Source organism: Polypterus senegalus, chromosome 6 (assembly GCF_016835505.1).
Source record: "Polypterus senegalus isolate Bchr_013 chromosome 6, ASM1683550v1, whole genome shotgun sequence".
Taxonomy (NCBI): domain Eukaryota; kingdom Metazoa; phylum Chordata; class Cladistia; order Polypteriformes; family Polypteridae; genus Polypterus; species Polypterus senegalus.
Genome location: NC_053159.1, coordinates 55,330,842 through 55,349,638, shown reverse-complemented (window position 1 = coordinate 55,349,638; position 18,797 = coordinate 55,330,842). Strand labels below are relative to the sequence as shown.

Here is an 18,797-nt window from a genome sequence, read left to right as displayed (position 1 = left end):
GAGCAAAGACAACTGAATGATTTGATTTGTTATTGCTGAAAAGAACAGATTTTATTTATATTTTCAGGTTTTGTTATGCACCATGTTCATATTTGAATTTGTATAATTTTGACAGGATATATTTTTATGCAGAGCAAAATATTATAATTTATTTAAGGTTTGAGTTGATTTATTCCGGAATAATATTCTGTCGACGAAATAAAAATTCCTTCTATTTAAAATTTAAATAGAACTTGAACAGAAACAATAGTTCATAATATCCACGCAGACTTGCACGTAAGAGCGGGAGTCATCCGTTTTAAAAAGCAGCGTATTGCACTGATACGAAATAGCCTGCCCATTTAATTATTTAGGAATGGATAAATAAACTTTGTACAAATAATGTTTTTCATTTTCTTCCTTCATGGATTCTGGCACCCCCAGCAACAACCCCAAAGACTGTATATATATATATGTATATATATATATATATATATATATATATATATATGTGTGTGTGTGTATATGTATGTGTATATATAGATATGTTTTATATGTGTGTGTGTGTATATAAATATATATATATATATATATATATATATATATATGACAGCAACACATCACTCACAACAATGTGACACAACAATATATATATATATATATATATATATATATATATATATATATATATATATATATATACACACATACACATATACACATATACACATATACACATATATATATATATATACACACACACACACATATACATACATACATACATACATACATACATACATACATATATATATATATATATATGTATACCACTGAAAGGAAAGACACAGCAGTGAGCAACATGCAACATAGTTGACAAGAAATCTTCAGCTGACTGCTCACACTTCACAGATGAAAAGAAAACCTCAGCGAGACTCTAGAGAACAAAATTATAGTAATTTTATTTTCTCATCTCATCTCATATTTCATGAGATGTGCATGCAGTACCTGATATGACATGCATTTGCACAACCTACCTGGCAGGAAACAAAAAAGCACTGACAACTGCGGATGACATCCTGTGTTACATAGGCCTACTGTATGATCTCCTTCATATAACACATATGTCCAACACTCCTAAGCCCAAACAGCCATAGAAACACGATCAAATTTACACCTGCGACAGCCGCCAACAGAGACACACATTGCATATTGTAAATGCAAATACGATGCATGTCAACTACATGCAACAATGACAGTTGTTTTCTGGAAAACATACAGTCCAATCCCTAAGTAAAATTGTACAAACCGTTTGGCCAAGGAAAACAAGCTCCACAACCTCAACTCGGCATCAGTGTAAAAATAAAAGGTGTTTCATTGATGACTTTGATGCATACCTATTTACATGGGTTGAGGACAAAAAAAACAAAAGCAGGTGTCTGACAGGTCTAATAACTTAGCATATACTGTACATACCTGGTCAGAGGAAACACTTAATCAAACACTTTCTTATGCTGAAAATACCTACATCTCTTCTCTTTTCTTAGAATAATGCAAGATTTTATTATGTTAACAGCCCTTATGCCCAACCCTTTACAAAATGAAGACAAGTTGAACAAGAAGAAAAACTACTGGCACAGACAGATGACAGTATTCCCTCACTGCTTTTACACAAGACCAAAACCATTTATAGCGTACTACACTCAGTACATTTGATAAGCACTGCTAAAAAACATTATAACTTCCACATGAAGTTACCACTATTTACAACTTATTTGTAGTATCAATAGATCCTTATCTTCTGCATCCATCAGAGCCTCTGTTGATAATCCCCTAGGAAGCAGTGTCTTTGTATTCCAAAATTCTAAATTAAGTTTCTTTATATTGGTAGACTACACCCCTAAGACGACCAACCTTCAGCCTATGCCAATCTTTACATTACAGATCCTAATGAGGCACTTAGGACAAAACGACTTTCAAGGCCTATAAATATTTATTTTTAATCATTTAGGTAAAGGGATTGTTAGGATTTTTGAGTGGATCAGTAGAGACATAGTTGGCTCACTTGAACCCTTCACCAGGGGCCACAAGTACATGCTGATGTTCATTACACCACCCAATATCCACAGTCCATACTCATACGGGTGGCTAACTCAAAAATCATGGCCTGGAAACTAATAAGGTTTTTTGCGAAGGTCGGCATCTCCAAGGAAGTCTTTACAGACCAAGAAACTCCTTTTACCTCCACTACCTTCAAGAAGGTTGACAAACTACTCCGCATCCCACACTTCAAAATATCAGTATACCATCTCCAGACAGACATACTGGCTGATCATTTCAACCAGAATCATAAACAAATGTTGAGGATGGTGGTGCAGAAGGATGTGAAGGACTGGGAGACCACTACCATTCTGGGACACCAGGGTGCATGATCGCTAACTCTCCTATCTCTCTCATCACCCACAGCACACACCCACTGAGGGCAACTGACCACATCCCTTTAAGTGTGAAAGCTATAAAAATGAGTTCCTCCCGAAAGGTGGTGTCTCATTCAGGAGATGAGTTCACTGCCTTACAGAGCTCCAACCCTGTGACTGGACCACTCTACAGAACCTATCCTTTTGAGGCCAAAGGCTAAACTAAGCTTTTTTTAACCCTTGTGCTATTATCACATGCCTGTTATTTTTAGTTCCTTTTTTGCATTTCATACAAACAGAATGGTCCAGTTGGCACCCCAACATTTGTTTCAAGTCCTGTCCTTCTCTTGAATGATAATAATGTATACATTTTTAAAAGTTAAGTTTAGCTTGACTATGTAACATCAAATCAGCTTTTTCCATAAATAAAAATCACTGAATTAGTATTATTAAAAGGAAATTTTAATTAGATTGCAGCACAGGAGTGCATAGGTTACCAGTACTGCCTCACAGATCCAGTGTCTGGAGGTCAAATCTTGCGCTGAATGAATCATTTTTCTTTAGGAGTATGCATGTTTATTAATGTTGGTGAAGTGGGAGAAAAAAAGTACCTGCAGGAATACCCAAAGATATTCATTTTGGCTAACTGGTGTCTCTACAATGACCTTAAGTTGTTAACTATGGTTGTATACATCAGAGGAACTTGTAATGGACATTGCTGAGCTGATTCACATTTGGAGGAGTGTGCTTGACCCAAAAAGAATCAGAAGGTGCATGGCTTGAACAGCTTGTAGTAGAACTTGACTTTCAGCAGCCAAACCTACAGTTTTGACATCTTGCCCTGTTTTTCATTAATCATGGAATGGAACAGATTAAGGATTAAACATTAACATTAGCCCACTTCTTGGTTTGCTTTCCCAAGGCTTCCGTGCATCACCTGCATCATGTGGTACATTTGGCTTGCATCACCTACACGCAAAAAGTTTTCAGTTTACAGGTAGTGGAAAAGATATACAAACTACAGTGTTAAGTTATAACACTGATTGTGTAATTTTCAGTTTGCGTTAAAGCTAACTCCGTTAATTTAGATTATATGGTAATTTCTGGACGGCACGGTGGCGCAGTGGTAGCACTGCTGTCTTGCAGTTAGGAGACCCAAGTTCGCTTCCCGGGTCCTCCCTGCGTGGAGTATGCATGTTCTCCCTGTGTCTGCGTGGGTTTCCTCTGGGTGCTCCGGTTTCCTCCCACAGTCCAAAGACATGCAGATTGGGTGCATTGGTGATCCTAAATTGTCCCTAGTGTGTGCTTGGTGTGTGGTTGTGTGTGTGTGTGAGTGTGGTGTGGTGGGCTGGCGCCCTACCCTGCTACCCCACATCCTGCCTTGCACCCTGTGTTGGCTGGGATTGGCTCCAGCAGACCCCCGTGACCCTGTAGTTAGGATATTGCGGATTGGAGGATGGATGGTCATTTCTGAATCTACCTTAGGCTCTCCACTCATCCCTGGAATTAGGGAGGAGCCAAATACAGCAGCAAAACAAGACTGACAACATTTTTGCAAAACAGCATTCACATTGCTTTTTTTCATTGTACACACAGCACCCCTGCACTCTGACTGCCAAAGGTCATGTGAAAAGACAATTTCCCCTCAAGGATTAATACAGTGTCACCAAATACCAAAATACCAAATGTTTTAAAAAACAAAGATATTGATTTCCATGGCACGCCTAATTTTATGTGATCACAGCATTCAAGTAGCAATCTGTGTCTGTTAGGTCTTTTGTGTATGTAGTAGCACTCCTTGCTGGAATCAACACAGAAATTATTTTAATCTATAAATATTCTTCTTTGTAAGGCAATTTCAGAATTTTTTGCTGAAAAGAACAAAATTTTTTTCAAAAATAAAAAAAAATTAGCCAGATCTTCCTGCCTTGGTACAGAAGTTGAGCAAGCAAGTTCATCAACTGCATGTGCAAGTGGCCACACAGCAGGGTGACTTTGCTGAAGTAGAAGCACATAGCCAATTCTAGGTTCTGATGCCATTTTCCCCAGTGGATAACTTCAGCCTTCCTACTGATTTCTGAGCACACTGCCACTCGTCATAATTGGCCACAGCAGGAATAGGCAAATCACCTCACCCTGTTCTTGATGGGAGAGACCCAGAAGGAAAATTACTATCTTGACAAGCAGATGGTGGGTCAATGCATAGATAGCAAAGAAGGAGATTCTTGACTGGTACGGCATTACGTCATATCAGATAACAAGGAAATACCATGAACTGAGCTTTGACGTTGACAAGCCAACCAGCACCCAGGCCTTTGATCTCTGAAGAACACTTTCATGATAGCTTCCACCAAAGAAGAACTCCAGCAAGTATGTGGCCAAGATGGTCTCATGCAACTATCTTGTTGACACATTTCTTAAACAGCTGGTACACTAGGTTGTGATATTCCATGTAGTGGGAAAGTGGCCTTAGCCTACATTTGGGACATCTGATAGTTTAAAAACAGGATCAGTGGAGAGATGAGACACACACACAAAATAGAAGGGTGAATGGTGCAAGTTTATTTACAAGAGTGCTGTACAACATAAATGCAGTAGGGTCAGGCAGGCTTTGAAACATAGTCCTTCAGCACTGACACTTCTTGAGGGGGAAAAAAATAAATAAAAACAAAAAAAAAAGGAAAAATATGGTGTATTTACAAAAACAATGCACTCCTACAAAAACTACACACACACTCCGACAAGAAGGTAGTCTTTCTTTATCTTTGGCTCCAGAAGCTCCTCCAACAGGAAAAGAGAAAAAAATGCACAAGAACAAAAACAAGTGTGGGTATATACAAAAAGAAAAACAATTGTACCAATCCTAAAATCAAAACTATCCCAACACCAAATAAGTATATATACCTCCAGCAAAAATTATCAATATGAGATATGTAACTATATATACAAAAGAATATGTACAAATCCACCAAAATCACAACTGTTCCTCCAATAGCTCAGCAGTGCTTACTCCTACCTCGCCTTTAGGTCCACTGATGACCCCTGTTGGCCAGCAACTCCTTAAATATAACCGGCAAGATTGTCCAGCCAATCTGCCACCCCACCTACCCTACACACCTATTCAGGTAAACGCTTGCACGTTCACGCCACGTGCCGCAACACGCCTCAAGCAACTTTGTATATAAACTAGAACCCTTGCCAGTAACCCCCCCGGATGGCAAACGGCTATGCTGAGCTCAAGCACACCCATTGCCAATTCACCAGTAAGTAAATTCATTTATTTAAAATATGGGATCCCCATCTCTGACTAAACCCAGTTCATATAGGCAAATGCCGGCTTTTCTTTCACGCATGCCGCTCCTTAAACCGCCTGTGCTGGGCAGTCTGCAAGGACACCAGCGTGTAAAACTGAACACATGCAGTGGAGCCTGTACTGGCCATTATACCGGCTCCACGTGTGCCCAGACACACCTCGCCTGACAGCGCTCACCCGCTAGATGGCCCCGAGTTCCTGCGGCAGCACCTTCAACACACAAACGGTAAGTGCACTTCCTAATAACCTTATAAATACCACTGCTTTAAGTTTAAGGCTTCTTTAACTTAAATTTGGTAATGCGCGACCACACAGATAAGAAGGAAAAGCCACGTAGAAATCCTCAAGAGACACCAGGTCGCCCTTGAGAACAAGTGTCCCGAGAACAAAAACAGAATTGCACAACAAAGCCACCCCAGCAAACCAGAACCAACATACAAGGAACCCAAAACTGCCCCTTGGAAGAAGTAACACTCCTCAACATCCCAGCGTGGTTACAAGTGCATGGGGTTAGATCATACTCCCAAACTGCCCACAGCTTTAAGGACTGCAGTTGGGCCTATGATGAAAGTTACTGCGTGCTGTCATTCACTAATTTAATGTCTGTCTTTTTAACAGTTATGGTGGTCATGAATGGATTTAAAACAGCTTCCCTCCTTGATCCCAGAAGGAAAATTACCATTACTGGCCGGTGATTTATTCCCCTGAAACATCTTACCAGCATCTTTGGAGACACACGTTTACCGTGCTTCAGAATCCCCAATAGACCATCAACCTGGGTCTGGATTAGTCAGACAGGAAACAACGGTGAATCCTACCACACCTAATGAAACAGCAAAGTCCTCACGTGTGTGAGAAAATTTGTCCTGAACATACTTCCCTGCCTTGCTCTGAATGTTATATGTGTAAATAGGAGTATCAGATGGGGAGATTCTCTCTATGGTAGCTCATGTGGCAGGTACAACCTCTTAGGTGAAATAAACAGAAAAAAAAAACGCCCCAGCACACAGAAAGCAGACGCTTGCAGGCAGGCAGAACGGCGAAGGTTAAAAAGAAAAAAAAAATTAACACTTCCTCCCCAGCGGGAAATCAAACTCGGGTCTCTGAGACACGGTAAGCATGCCGGGCTCTAAGAAACAAATCTTAGCGCCACGCAAAGGCAGATATTGCAGCATTCTTGAACCTTTTGTGATAGTGTTTACTTGATCTTTGGAAATCAGGCTTTACATATTCTATAGTTTATGCCTACATTTTGTAACATTTATTATTAAAATATGAAAAAGTTTCTGTTTTAAAAATGTGTTTACACAGATTACTCCAGAGGTCCTCTGTGGAGAGAGGAGAACCTTCCAGAAAGACAACCATCTCTGCAGCAATCCACCAATCAGGCCTGTATGGTAGAGTGGCCAGACAGAAGCCACTCCTTAGTAAAAGGCACATGGCAGCCTGCCTGGTGTTTGCCAAAAGGCACCTGCAGGAATCTCAGACCACAAGAAACAAAATTCTCTGGTCTGATGAGACAAAAATTAAACTCTTTGGTGTGAATGCCAGGCGTTACGTTTAAAGGAAACCAGGCACCGCGCATCACCAGGCCAATACCATCTCTACAGTGAAGCATGGTGGCGGCAGCATCATGCTGTGGGGATGTTTTTCAGCGGCAGGAACTGGGAGACTAGTCAGGATAAAGAGAAAGATGACTGCAGCAATGTACAGAGACATCCTGGATGAAAACCTGCTCCAGACCGCTCTTGACCTCAGACTGGGGCGATGGTTCATCTTTCAGCAGGACAACAACCCTAAGCACACAGCCAAGATATCAAAGGAGTGGCTTCAGAACAACTCTGTGAATGTCCTTGAGGGGCCCAGCCAGACCCCAGACTTGAATCTGATTGAACATCTCTGGAGAGATCTTAAAATGGCTGTGCAGCGAGGCTTCCCATCCAACCTGATGTAGCTTGAGAGGTGCTGCAAAGAGGAATGGGTGAAACTGGCCAAGGATAGGTGGGCCAAGCTTACGGCATCATATTCAAAAAGACTTGAGGCTGTAATTGCTGCCAAAGGTGCATCGACAAAGTATTGAGCAAAGGCTGTGAATACTTATGTACATGTGATTTCTCAGTTTTTTTATTTTTAATAAATTTGCAAAAACCTCAAGTAAACTTTTTTCACTTTGTCATTATGGGGTGATGTTTGTAGAATTCTGAGGGGAAAAAAAGAATTTAATCCATTTTGGAATAAGGCTGTAACATAAAAAAAATGTGGAAAAAGTGATGCGCTGTGAATACTTTCCGGATGCACTGTATCTAGTTAGTTGCGGCAATAAAAGCGTGGAAAGCACAAAGTATCCAGTGTACCATTGAGAAAGCATGCTCTGCCTCCACTGAATTAGGCGGCACAGCTGTCATCATTCTGTGATGGCAAGTTTCTTGGCACAGATAATGCGGATGCAACAGACTGAAGCATTGCAATTTCAAGTTGCTGTTCAAAGTTGTTGCCTGACAGATGTCAATGAAGTCTGCCCCGTCCCGGCATTCGTGAGCTGCAGAAGTGCACTGTGCTCAGTCTTAGTGAAGCCGGGAGACTGACTGCTGCTGGTCTGTTGTTGACTGAATTAATCGGCAACACACTACACCGTGGGCCAAAAAAACGTGCCACTTAATTATTTTCAACTATAACTCTGTTACTTTTTGATCGAGTTTTACATGCTATATATGTGAGCTTGGCCGTTCCCAGTTTCCCGGGAATTACAGCAGTTTCATTCCCGGGAATGGATTCTCTAGACTGCACTATGCCTGTTGCCGTCACTCTGTACGTCGCCAATATAATTTTTGCACACGCGTTTATTATACACCCTGACTTTCCACAGTTTGGTTAATAACTAATTAATGTGTGTGACATATTTAGTCTTGTTGATCGGACTTAAAACCACAGTGAAAAGGCAGAAGGCGAAGCAGACAGTACCATGCCGCCCTGAAGGGGGTCCATGTGAGCCCAACAGGTGCTTATTGCTGCTGTTCTACGCAGAAGCTCCAAGCACCAATAAGTTAACAATATCAGAATGTCAACTGCACTTGCAGAGATCCATTTATTTTTATTTTTTAACTGAGTTCCAAAATGGAAATGGAAAACAGAGGACTTTTACAAAAAAGCGACAAGAGAATTTTGTGGAAAAGGATAGGCGCATGGACTTCATTAACAAATAAAGGTAAGACCATAAACGATTTTCAATTTTATAAAAAAATGGGATCAGATGAAGAAAAAAATCCAATATATAAAAACTAAATTTGACCTTAAATAAAATATTCTTTTGTTTTTCTTATTTTGTTGAACAGTCTGTAATAAAATTGATTAAAGCATCAGAATTAAAAGCTTTTAAAAGCAACTAAATATTTCAATTAAGGTCAAAAGTGAAATCCATTTTTTTGTACACCACTCTACAGTATACTTTCATTTGTATTGAATGAGTATGAATTGTGAAATTGCAAATGACAAATTTAGAATACATGGAGGGCGCAGAGCAAATGCGCTCTCTCCACTCTTTCCCGCTATAAATGTAACGTTCTTTCTTAGCCAAACATGTACCTTACCTATGCGTGTGTAAAGAATGCTGATGAAATCTGAAACATAACCAGTAGTCAATGTGCATGCTGGCTGCCAATTGAATAGTGAATAAGCTACTCTTTGGGGTTCATAAATTTGTAACTCTGACACTGAAGGAGTCACCAGCCATCTCAACGCACATCACTGCTTCAGTCCTAGCAGCAGAAATCGTCACCATAAAGTCTGCTGGCACTACTGGCCGAGGACATCGTCTGTATATCTGCATTACAGGTGCTCGTCAAGAGAATATTTTCGCTGTGTGGCTATCTGTGCAATGGACATTGTGGCAACATGAATAAAAATCTCGAAATGCTTGCATGTTTAAAGCTTAACAGTAACACAACTGCACAGATTGGTTTTTTTGGGTTGAAACATTTGATTTTGCTGACTGTACTCATTTGGCCACTTCATCCGTTTGATCAATGATAATCAAGCTGTGTTTAACGGCATTATGAACTGTGAGTGTATTTTGTTGGCTGAAATAAAACTTGCATTTAAATATGTGTAGGCCAGCATTTGTAGTCTTGCAACAGAAAAACAACTAAAATTATACTAATAATATGTAAAAAAGCCAGAACTAAATAAAATAAAAACTAAAACTTTAAACACAAAACTAAATAAAAATAGAAATTGTTCATTTCACTAAAAACTAGAATGAAATAAAAATAAAAATTGATTTTATAAAATAAAATAAAAACTAAAACTACAATTAATATCAGAACTGAAATATCACCGAGGTAGATTACATCCTATGCAGAAGAGTCAATCAGAAGGAGATTGAAGACTGCAAACTGGTGTAAGGGAAAAGTGTAGTTAAGCAGCATAAGATGGTGGTCTGTAGGATGAAGTAGGACAGGGGTGCCCACACTTTTTCAGCTTGTGAGCTAGTTTTAAAATGACCAGGTTGGAATGATCTACCTACATTAAACATCAAAAATATATATAATACATTTATGGTCACTACAATATTTGGAGTTAATAATCTTCATGTGAGAAAAGGCTGACTTGCAATCAAGGAGGTAGCTCTTGGAAGGACTTCTTATGCTTAATGATCGAGTGACTCACTCGGAACGATGCTTCGGTGTGTCTGCCATTGCTTTTGAATTCAGCCGAGTGAAAAATGACGGCTGTCAGATTAACTTCAATTTTAGTTCCTTCCCCTTTCTCTTTCTCGGATCGCTTTTTAGAAGGAAGTAAGTTTCGTAGTTTTTACGAACAGTTCAAAAGTGCCTTTCCACATTTTCCTTCTTTGGAATAGCAATGAAAGATTGACAAATCAGGCAAACGCACTTCGATTGTGACATTGTGAGAAAAAAAATCCTCTTCCAATTCCACATCCAGCCCATACCCTCCCTAAACAATTTTTTTTTAAATCCCTCCTTTAGTCCATATAAATTGCAAGGCTAACTAGATCACAGCCAGAGTTTTGCAGTAGCTTGCACATTTCATCGTACATGCGTAATGACCAGTGTGTTAGAAGAAAAGAAATCTCAGACTGGCCGCCCTGTATGTCAATCAAGTGGCAAATGCCATTGGGAAGATATATGATAGACTAACGTTTAAAAATTTTTTTTTTTAAATGCAAAGCAATCTACCTGCACTACCTATGCAATCTACCGGACGATCGTGATCGACGTCTTGGGCACCCCGATGTAGGAGATCAAGAAGAGGAACAGACTGAGGACAGAAGGACAGAGCCAAGGATCAAATGGTGGAAGTTGAAAAAGGAAGACTGCAAGGTTGAGTTTAGGGAGGAGGTGAGACAGGCACTGGGTGGCAGTAAAGAGTTACCAGATAGTTGGGTAACTACAGCATATGTAGTAAGGGTGACAGCAAGAAGGGTGCTTGGTGTGACATCTGGAAAGAGGAAAAAGAAACCTGGCGGTGGAATGGGGAAGTACAGGAGAGTATACAGAGGAAGAGGATGGTGAAGAAGAAGTGGGATAGTCAGAGAGATGCAGAAAGTAGACATGAGTACAAGGGGATAAAGGCACAAGGTGAAGAGAGAGGTGGTGAAGGCTAAAGAAATGGTGTATGATGAGTTGTATGAGAGGCTGGACACTAAGGAGGGAGAAAAGGACCTTTACTGATTAGCAAGACAGAGGGACAGAGCTGGGAAAGATGCGCAGCAGGTTAGGATGATAAAGGATAAAGATGCAAAAGTTCAGTAAAACCTTGGATTGTGAGTAACTTGGTTTTCGAGTGTTTTGCAAGATGAGCTAAAATTTTTAATAAATTTTAACTTGCTAAATGAGCAAGGTTTTGCAATAAGAGTAGTACATATACGCTTTGTCTGCCAAGCGTCACGTGATCATAACTGAGCTGATGGTTCTCTCTCTCTCTCGATGCAGGATTGTTGGTAATCGTCTCTCATTCTCGTTCTCAGTCATTGTGCCTCACTCGTTTAGTTAACATCCACACGAGCGTATACTGTTTACTATAGCATTGTGACCACGTGTGTGTGCTGTGACATGCGAGTCCCTGTCTTGCACCCCAAAACATGAAACGGAGTCTCAGTACTTTAGCAAAACCAGCTTTTAATCAGCCTGAAACAGGAACAGCATGGTTATTTATTGTAGTAGGATCTGCCACTCTCCTATACACATACTCAGTAGTCAGGCAGGATCATGGCCAAGTAATACTGTGCCCTGCGCATTTATAATGTTCCTTGTATCAACTATCAATGGCAGGCACTTAAAGCATGTCCACAGTCTTTTCGGATTCGCTTTTATGGCGAACTGCTACAGTGCTGGGAGCCTGCAGTTGCTTCGGGACACTCTTCCGAGTGTCGGCCCGTTGGGTGGAATCCCAAAAGAGTTTAGTAACTTTACAGCGCGTAAAGCATTTTGTTTTTATATTGTGTCCAAGTGTAGTGACTCTTGAGGCAAAAGCAACTGTCATTGGATAGGTTCCTTCATAAAGTCGCAAAAAAAGAAGAAGATTCCAGTGAGCCAACAGATAACAGGGATTCCATTAGTTAGAGTGAAAGTCACCCTACACAATAACCCTCCTCTCTCTCTCATCGCCCTCACACCAGCTATGATTCTTTTCAAAGGTAAAGTGCAGGCTAATTTGTTTCATGTATTTTTACTTTATATTTTGTATTAATCATTTTTATATTAATAGTTTTGAATCGTGGAACGAATCATCCGAGTTTCCATTTCTTCTTATTGGGAAATTCGCTTTGATATACGAGTGCTTTAGATTACAATCACATTTCCGGAATGGATTATGCTCGCAATCCAAGGTTCCACTGTACTCACAAGCGAGGAGAGTGTGTTGAGCAGATGGAAAGAGTACTTTGAGAGGCTGATGAATGAAGAAGACAAAAGAGAGAGAAGATTGGATGAAGTGGAGATAGTGAACCAGGAAGTGCAACAGATTAGCAAGGAGGAAGTAAGGACAGCTATGAAGAAGATAAAAAATGGAAAGGCTGTTGGTGCAGATGACATACCTGTGGAAGCATGGAGGTATTTAGGAGAGATGGCAATGGAGTTTTTAACCAGATTGTTTAATGTAATCTTGGAAAGTGAGAGGACGTCTGAGGAGTGTAGAAGTAAACTGGTGCTGATATTTAAGAATAAGGGTGATGTGCAGAACTGTAGCAACTACAGGGGGATCAAATTGATGAGCAATAGTAGCAAATTGATGGGAAATAGTAGTGGAAGCTAGGTTAAGAAGGGAGGTGATGATTAGTGAGCAGAATTATGGTTTTATGTCAAGAAACAGCACCACAGATGCAATGTTTACTCTAAGGATGTTGATGGAGTACAGAGAAGGCCAGAATGAGTTACATTGCGTCTTTGTGGACCTGGAGAAAGCATATGACAAGGTGCTTTGAGAGGAGCTGTGGAATTGCATTAGGAAACCGGGAGTGGCAGAGAAGTGCATAAGAGTTGTACAGGATATGTACAGGGGAAGTGTGACAGTGGTGGGGTATGCAGTAGGAGTGACGGATACATTCAAGGTGGAGGTACGCTTACATCAGGGATCAGCTCTGAGCCCTATCTTATTTGCAGAGGTGATGGGCAGATTGATAAACGACATTAGACAGGAGTCCCCGTGAACTGTGATGTTTGCTGATGACATTGTGATCTGTAGCAGTAGTAAGGAGCAGGTTAAGGAGACCCTGGAGAGGTGGTGATATGCTCTGGAGAAGAGAGGAATGAAGTTCAGTAGGAACAAAATAGAATACATGTGTGTTAATGAGAGGGAGGTCAGTAGAATGGTGAGGATGCAAGGCACAGTATTGGCAAAGGTGGATGAGTTTAAATACTCTTTCCGCACTGTAGTTATTCTTCCAATGTCATAATACATTCACTATATTCCAAATAAGAGACAAAAATCAAAACAGATCTTAAAATAAGTAGTACTTTATGCAACCAAAACTGGTTAAAGGTTGAGTAGAAGTATGGAAATGTGTGAGCATAATGTTTCATTATACTGATAAGAAATATATGCTGAAGAGCAGATGCTTGCAATGCCGCTTCTTTAAGTGAGTGTACCTTCTACTACAATGCTTTTATTAAAAACTGGGATACCACTGCTCAAGCACCAAGTCTGGTAGCAGCAGGTAACAGCGTGTTATTATGTAAATACTGCTCAAACTTGTTATAGATTAATATTGTTACATTTAATGCTTTTATATACCAGTACTCCAGAACTATTAGGTTGTGTTTACATTAACTTCTTAATCTTACATTATTAGTTAAGATTTTGAACATACTTTAACTTATACATACACATGCAGCAGTTGTTTTCCAACTACAATTTCAAACCCCAATTTAACATTCCCATGTTTAACTATTCCCCCCCGCATTTTACATTTTTGAATGTTGACTGTTGGTGATGAAAAAAGAGAAATGTTTGTGTTATATTTTCATTACATAAATATTTGTATATCATCAGTTTATTGTATTTACTGTATTAAAAACATCCATCCATCCTCCAACCCGCTATATCCTAACTACAGGGTCACGGGGTCTGCTGGAGCCAATCCCTGCCACAAAGGGCACAAGGCAGGAAACAAACTCCGGACAGGGCGCCAGCCCACCACAGGGCACACACACACACACCCACCCCAAGCACACACTAGGGACAATTTAGAATTGCCAATCCACCGAACCTGCATGTCTTTGGACTGTGGTAGGAAACCCATGCAGACACGGGGAGAACATGCAAACAACTGCGAGGCAGCAGCGCTACCCACTGCGCCACCATGCTGCCTGTATTAACTCTTTCAGGGCTAATGTCGACTTTTGTCAAAAGGAGGAGTTGACGATGGTAATCAACTGTAAACTGTGAGAAAACCAACCTTTACGTTTTATTTAGACACTCGTTGGTAGAAGGAAAGTTAGATTCATTGGTCTGACCGAGATTCCCTGTGCTCTCGCGAGTAGCAAGGTGCACACAACGGCAAAAATGGCACTGACATCTGGTGAGAGATCAAAGCGAATGCGTAAAGCAAAATACTCCGTGGACAACGTTTTGCCAGTTATCTCTGAACTGGACTACGACTTGTCGGACTCAGTTTTTGCTACAAGTGATCGAAAACGAATGCAAGGTTCCAGCTTCAGCTGATCGGTCCCCAGCTAATCGTGGTACTCACAGTGTTCGTCAGGGAAGACGGCCACTTAACAATGATAAGAGGTAGAAACCAGATTGTAATGCACTGCGACTGTGACCGCTGCTGCTGTCCCAGCCATGCAAAGACAGCCTGGCAGCGAGCCTGCCACACATTCTTGGCAAACTGGCAGCCGCAGCATGCAGCAACAGACGTTTTATGTTGATTTCTGAGTGAAACCGTTGTTTTTTGGAGAAAATATTCAGCCCTCAAAGAGTTAAAAACAGTGCCATATATTTTATTAGTGTGCTGCATCTTTATTGTAGCAAATAATAAACAATATTAAACAATAAGTTTATAATTTTCCAACTAATCCAGCATTTTAATAATTTCATATTAATGTTTTCAGTGGGTCCCTGCACAATGATGGTTGTACTATACTGTGAGTAAAGACAATGCAGGATATACAGTTGGCAAGACAAGGTGAATTTTTCATGGTACTGTTAATAATGAAATAACCTTAATTATAATAGCAAAGGCAATAATCATCAATTATTGATTCTGTCATAATCGTACAACCCAATGAAACATTCAGTTCTTGTGTGATGTAAATGTGAAGCCTCCTAAAGTCAATGCTGTATGTAATAAGTTAATGTAAACCACCATTCAATGCATACAGTATTGCTTTTGATCTAAAACCTCTAAAACTTTGTAATGGTACTAGATTTCAGTTCAAACAGTTACATTCAAACCTGATAGAGGCTGACACTTTTACACACAGTGACTCAACACACACAAGAATATGCTGAGAATTTAAAGTTGAAGTTTAAATTACAGCATAACAAAAGTGACCTAAATGAAAAAGCAAAGCCTATCAAAAGATATGATGACTACAATTTTTTTTACCTTCAAGGAATGTGCAGAATTTTTTTTTCACCACTACAAAATTGTCATCTTCTTCAATTTCTGGGTCTTCCAAAACCTTTCTTTCCACATAAACAATCAGTCTTTTAACCTTAAAAAACAAAGTAAAACACAGTGAGCGCAGCCTATGTTGAAAAATGCAAAGTAAGTTATTTAAAAAAAAAAAAGAATTTCAGTCTGTATGCTACATATTATATATCAATTATTTAATTCAGCAAAATGACAAAACACAGTAATATTCCATTCACTTAAAACAAACCTACTTATACTTTAATATAATGAATTATAGTGAATTACACACTCCATAAAAAATTATGTTTCAGGCAAAGAACATTTTAACAAGGTAAGAAATCTTCCAAGACAACATGAACAAATAAAGGAAATAACCCTACCTCAGTTAAAAATATGCAGAGTTCCTTGAAAGGTTGCAGTAAGGTGGCATCTCTGACTTTCTTAACAATTAAGACACTTTTAGGAGGCTTACTCCATAATAGTCGTTGATTTGCTGGGTCCTGAATGTGCCTTGAAAACATTTCATACATATACAGGTATAAATTATTCATTGCTTAGTTATGTGCATTAACATAACATTAGTCATGTGGATTAACTAAGTAACTATGACCTATTCAATACACTGATCAACAGAGATTTTGTCACAGAATAACTTGTTTTAAAAGTAATTTGTAATGCTGATTTCATGCTTATAAATATATAAATATATATATATTTACATATACACACGCACACATATACATATATATACATATATACACATATATATACATACATATATAAACTGCTCAAAAAAATTAAAGGAACACTTTGAAAACACATCAGATTTCAATGGGAAAAAGAAATCCTCCTGGAGATCTATACTGATATAGACTGGGTAATGTGTTAGGAACGAAAGGATGCCACATCGTTTGATGGAAATGAAAATGATCAACCTACAGAGCCCTGAATTCAAAGACGCCCCAAAAATCAGAGTGAAAAAATTATGTGGAAGGCTAGTCCATTTTGCCAAAATTTAATTGCAGCAACTCAAAATTGTACGCAGCACTTTGTATGGCCCCTATGTTCTTGTATACATGCCTGATAACATCGGTGCATGCTTCTAATGAGATGAAAGATGGTGTTGTGGGGGATCTCCTCCCAGATCTGGACCAGTGCATCACTGAGCTCCTGGACAGTCTGAGGTGCAACCTGGTGGCATTGGATGGACCAAAACATAATGTCCCAGAGTTGTTCTATTGGATTAAGGTCAGGAAAGTGTGGTGGCCAGTCAATGGTATGAATTCCTTCATCCTCCAGGAACTGCCTGCATACTCTCACCACATGAGGCCAGGAATTGTCGTGCACCAGGAGCCACTGTACCAGCATAGGGTCTGACAATGGGTCCAAGGATTTCATCCTGATACCTAATGGCAGCCAAGGTGCCTTTGTCAAGCATGTAGCGGTCTGTGTGACCCTCCATGGATATGCCTCCCCAGACAATCATTAACCCACCACCAAACTGCTCATGCTGAATGATGTTACAGGCAGCATAATGTTCTCCATGGCTTCTCCAGACCCTTTCACTTCTGCCACGTGCTCAGGGTGAACCTGCTCTCATCTGTAAAAAGCACAGGGCACCAGTGGTGGACCTGCCAATTCTGGTATTCTATGGCGAATTCCAATCGAGCTGCATGCTGCTGGGCAGTGAGCTCAGGGCCCATTAGAGGACCTGGGGCCATTGGGTCACCCTCATGAAGTCTTTCTGGTTGTTTGGTCAGAGACATTCACACCAGTGGCCTGCTGGAGGTCATTTTGTAGGGCTCTGGCAGTGCTCATCCTGTTCCTCCTTGCCCAAAGGAGCAGATACTGGTCCTGCTGATGGGTTATGGACCTTCTATGGCCCTCTCCAGCTCTCCTAGAGTAACTGCTTGTCTCCTAGAATCTCCTCCATGCCCTTGAGACTGTGCAGGGAGACACAGCAAACCTTCTGACAATGACACGTATTGATGTGCCATCCTGGAGAAGTTGGACTACCTGTGCAACCTCTGTAGGGTCCAGGTATCGCCTCATGCTACCAGTAGTGACACTGACTGTAGCCAAATGCAAAACTAGTGAAGAAACAGTCAGAAAAGAGGAGGAGGGAAAAATGTCAGTGGCCTCCACCTGTTAAACCATTCCTGTTTTGGGGGTCATCTCATTGTTGCCCCTCTAGTACATCTGTTGTTAATTTCATTAACACCACAGCAGCTGAAACTGATTAACAACCCCCTCTGCTACTTAACTGACCAGATTAATATCCCATAAGTTTCATTGACTTTACGCTATACTCTGATTAAAAAGTGTTCCTTTAATTCTTTTGAGCAGTATATACATACATACATATATATACACACACACACACACACACATTATATATATCCATCCATCCATTTTCTAACCCGCTGAATCCGAATACAGTGTCACGGGGGTCTGCTGGAGCCAATCCCAGCCAACACAGGGCACAAGGCAGGAACTAATCCTGGGCAGGGTGCCAACCCACCGCAGAACACACACACATATATATTGTGACGCCAAGGTTGTTAATTTAGTGCAGGCCCAAAATATGTGACCCATTTAGAGCTCAAGTGAATTCTCTGCATTGCTACCTTCCCCTCCTTTTCTCATATGTTGAGAGAGAGATCCTTTTCCCATTGTCCTCTTGGATCTTTGAAAAGGAGGGACTGTAAAATAATTTTATATATTGCAGAAATGCTGTCTGAGTGCTTGAAATTGAGCAATATTTTTTCCAGCATAGAGGAAGGTGGGAGATGGGGAAAATCGGGCAGGTTCTGTTTAACAAAGTTTCTAATTTGAACATAGTGAAAGAAATGTGTTGCTGGAAAGTTAAATTTGGAATGTAATTGTTCACAGGATGCAAAGATGTTGTCTATTTAAAGATCTCTTAAGTAATTTAATCCCAAATGTTTTTCAGATATTAAAAACTGCATATGTTTGTGAGAGTTGAAAA

General features: G+C 40.1%; 1 protein-coding gene across 3 annotated transcripts in view; it reads right to left on the bottom strand.

Annotated features, from left to right (window-relative positions):
- The window catches only part of nadka (NAD kinase a), a 213,157-nt gene that overhangs the window by 153,646 nt on the left and 40,714 nt on the right, over positions 1-18,797 (bottom strand). For all 3 annotated transcript variants that reach the window (XM_039756026.1, XM_039756025.1, XM_039756027.1), the window contains 2 exons: positions 16,189-16,318; positions 15,779-15,887 (listed from right to left, as the gene is read on the bottom strand). In XM_039756026.1, coding sequence (XP_039611960.1) covers positions 15,779-15,887; positions 16,189-16,318 — 239 coding nt within the window. The remainder of the gene's footprint in view (positions 1-15,778; positions 15,888-16,188; positions 16,319-18,797) is intronic.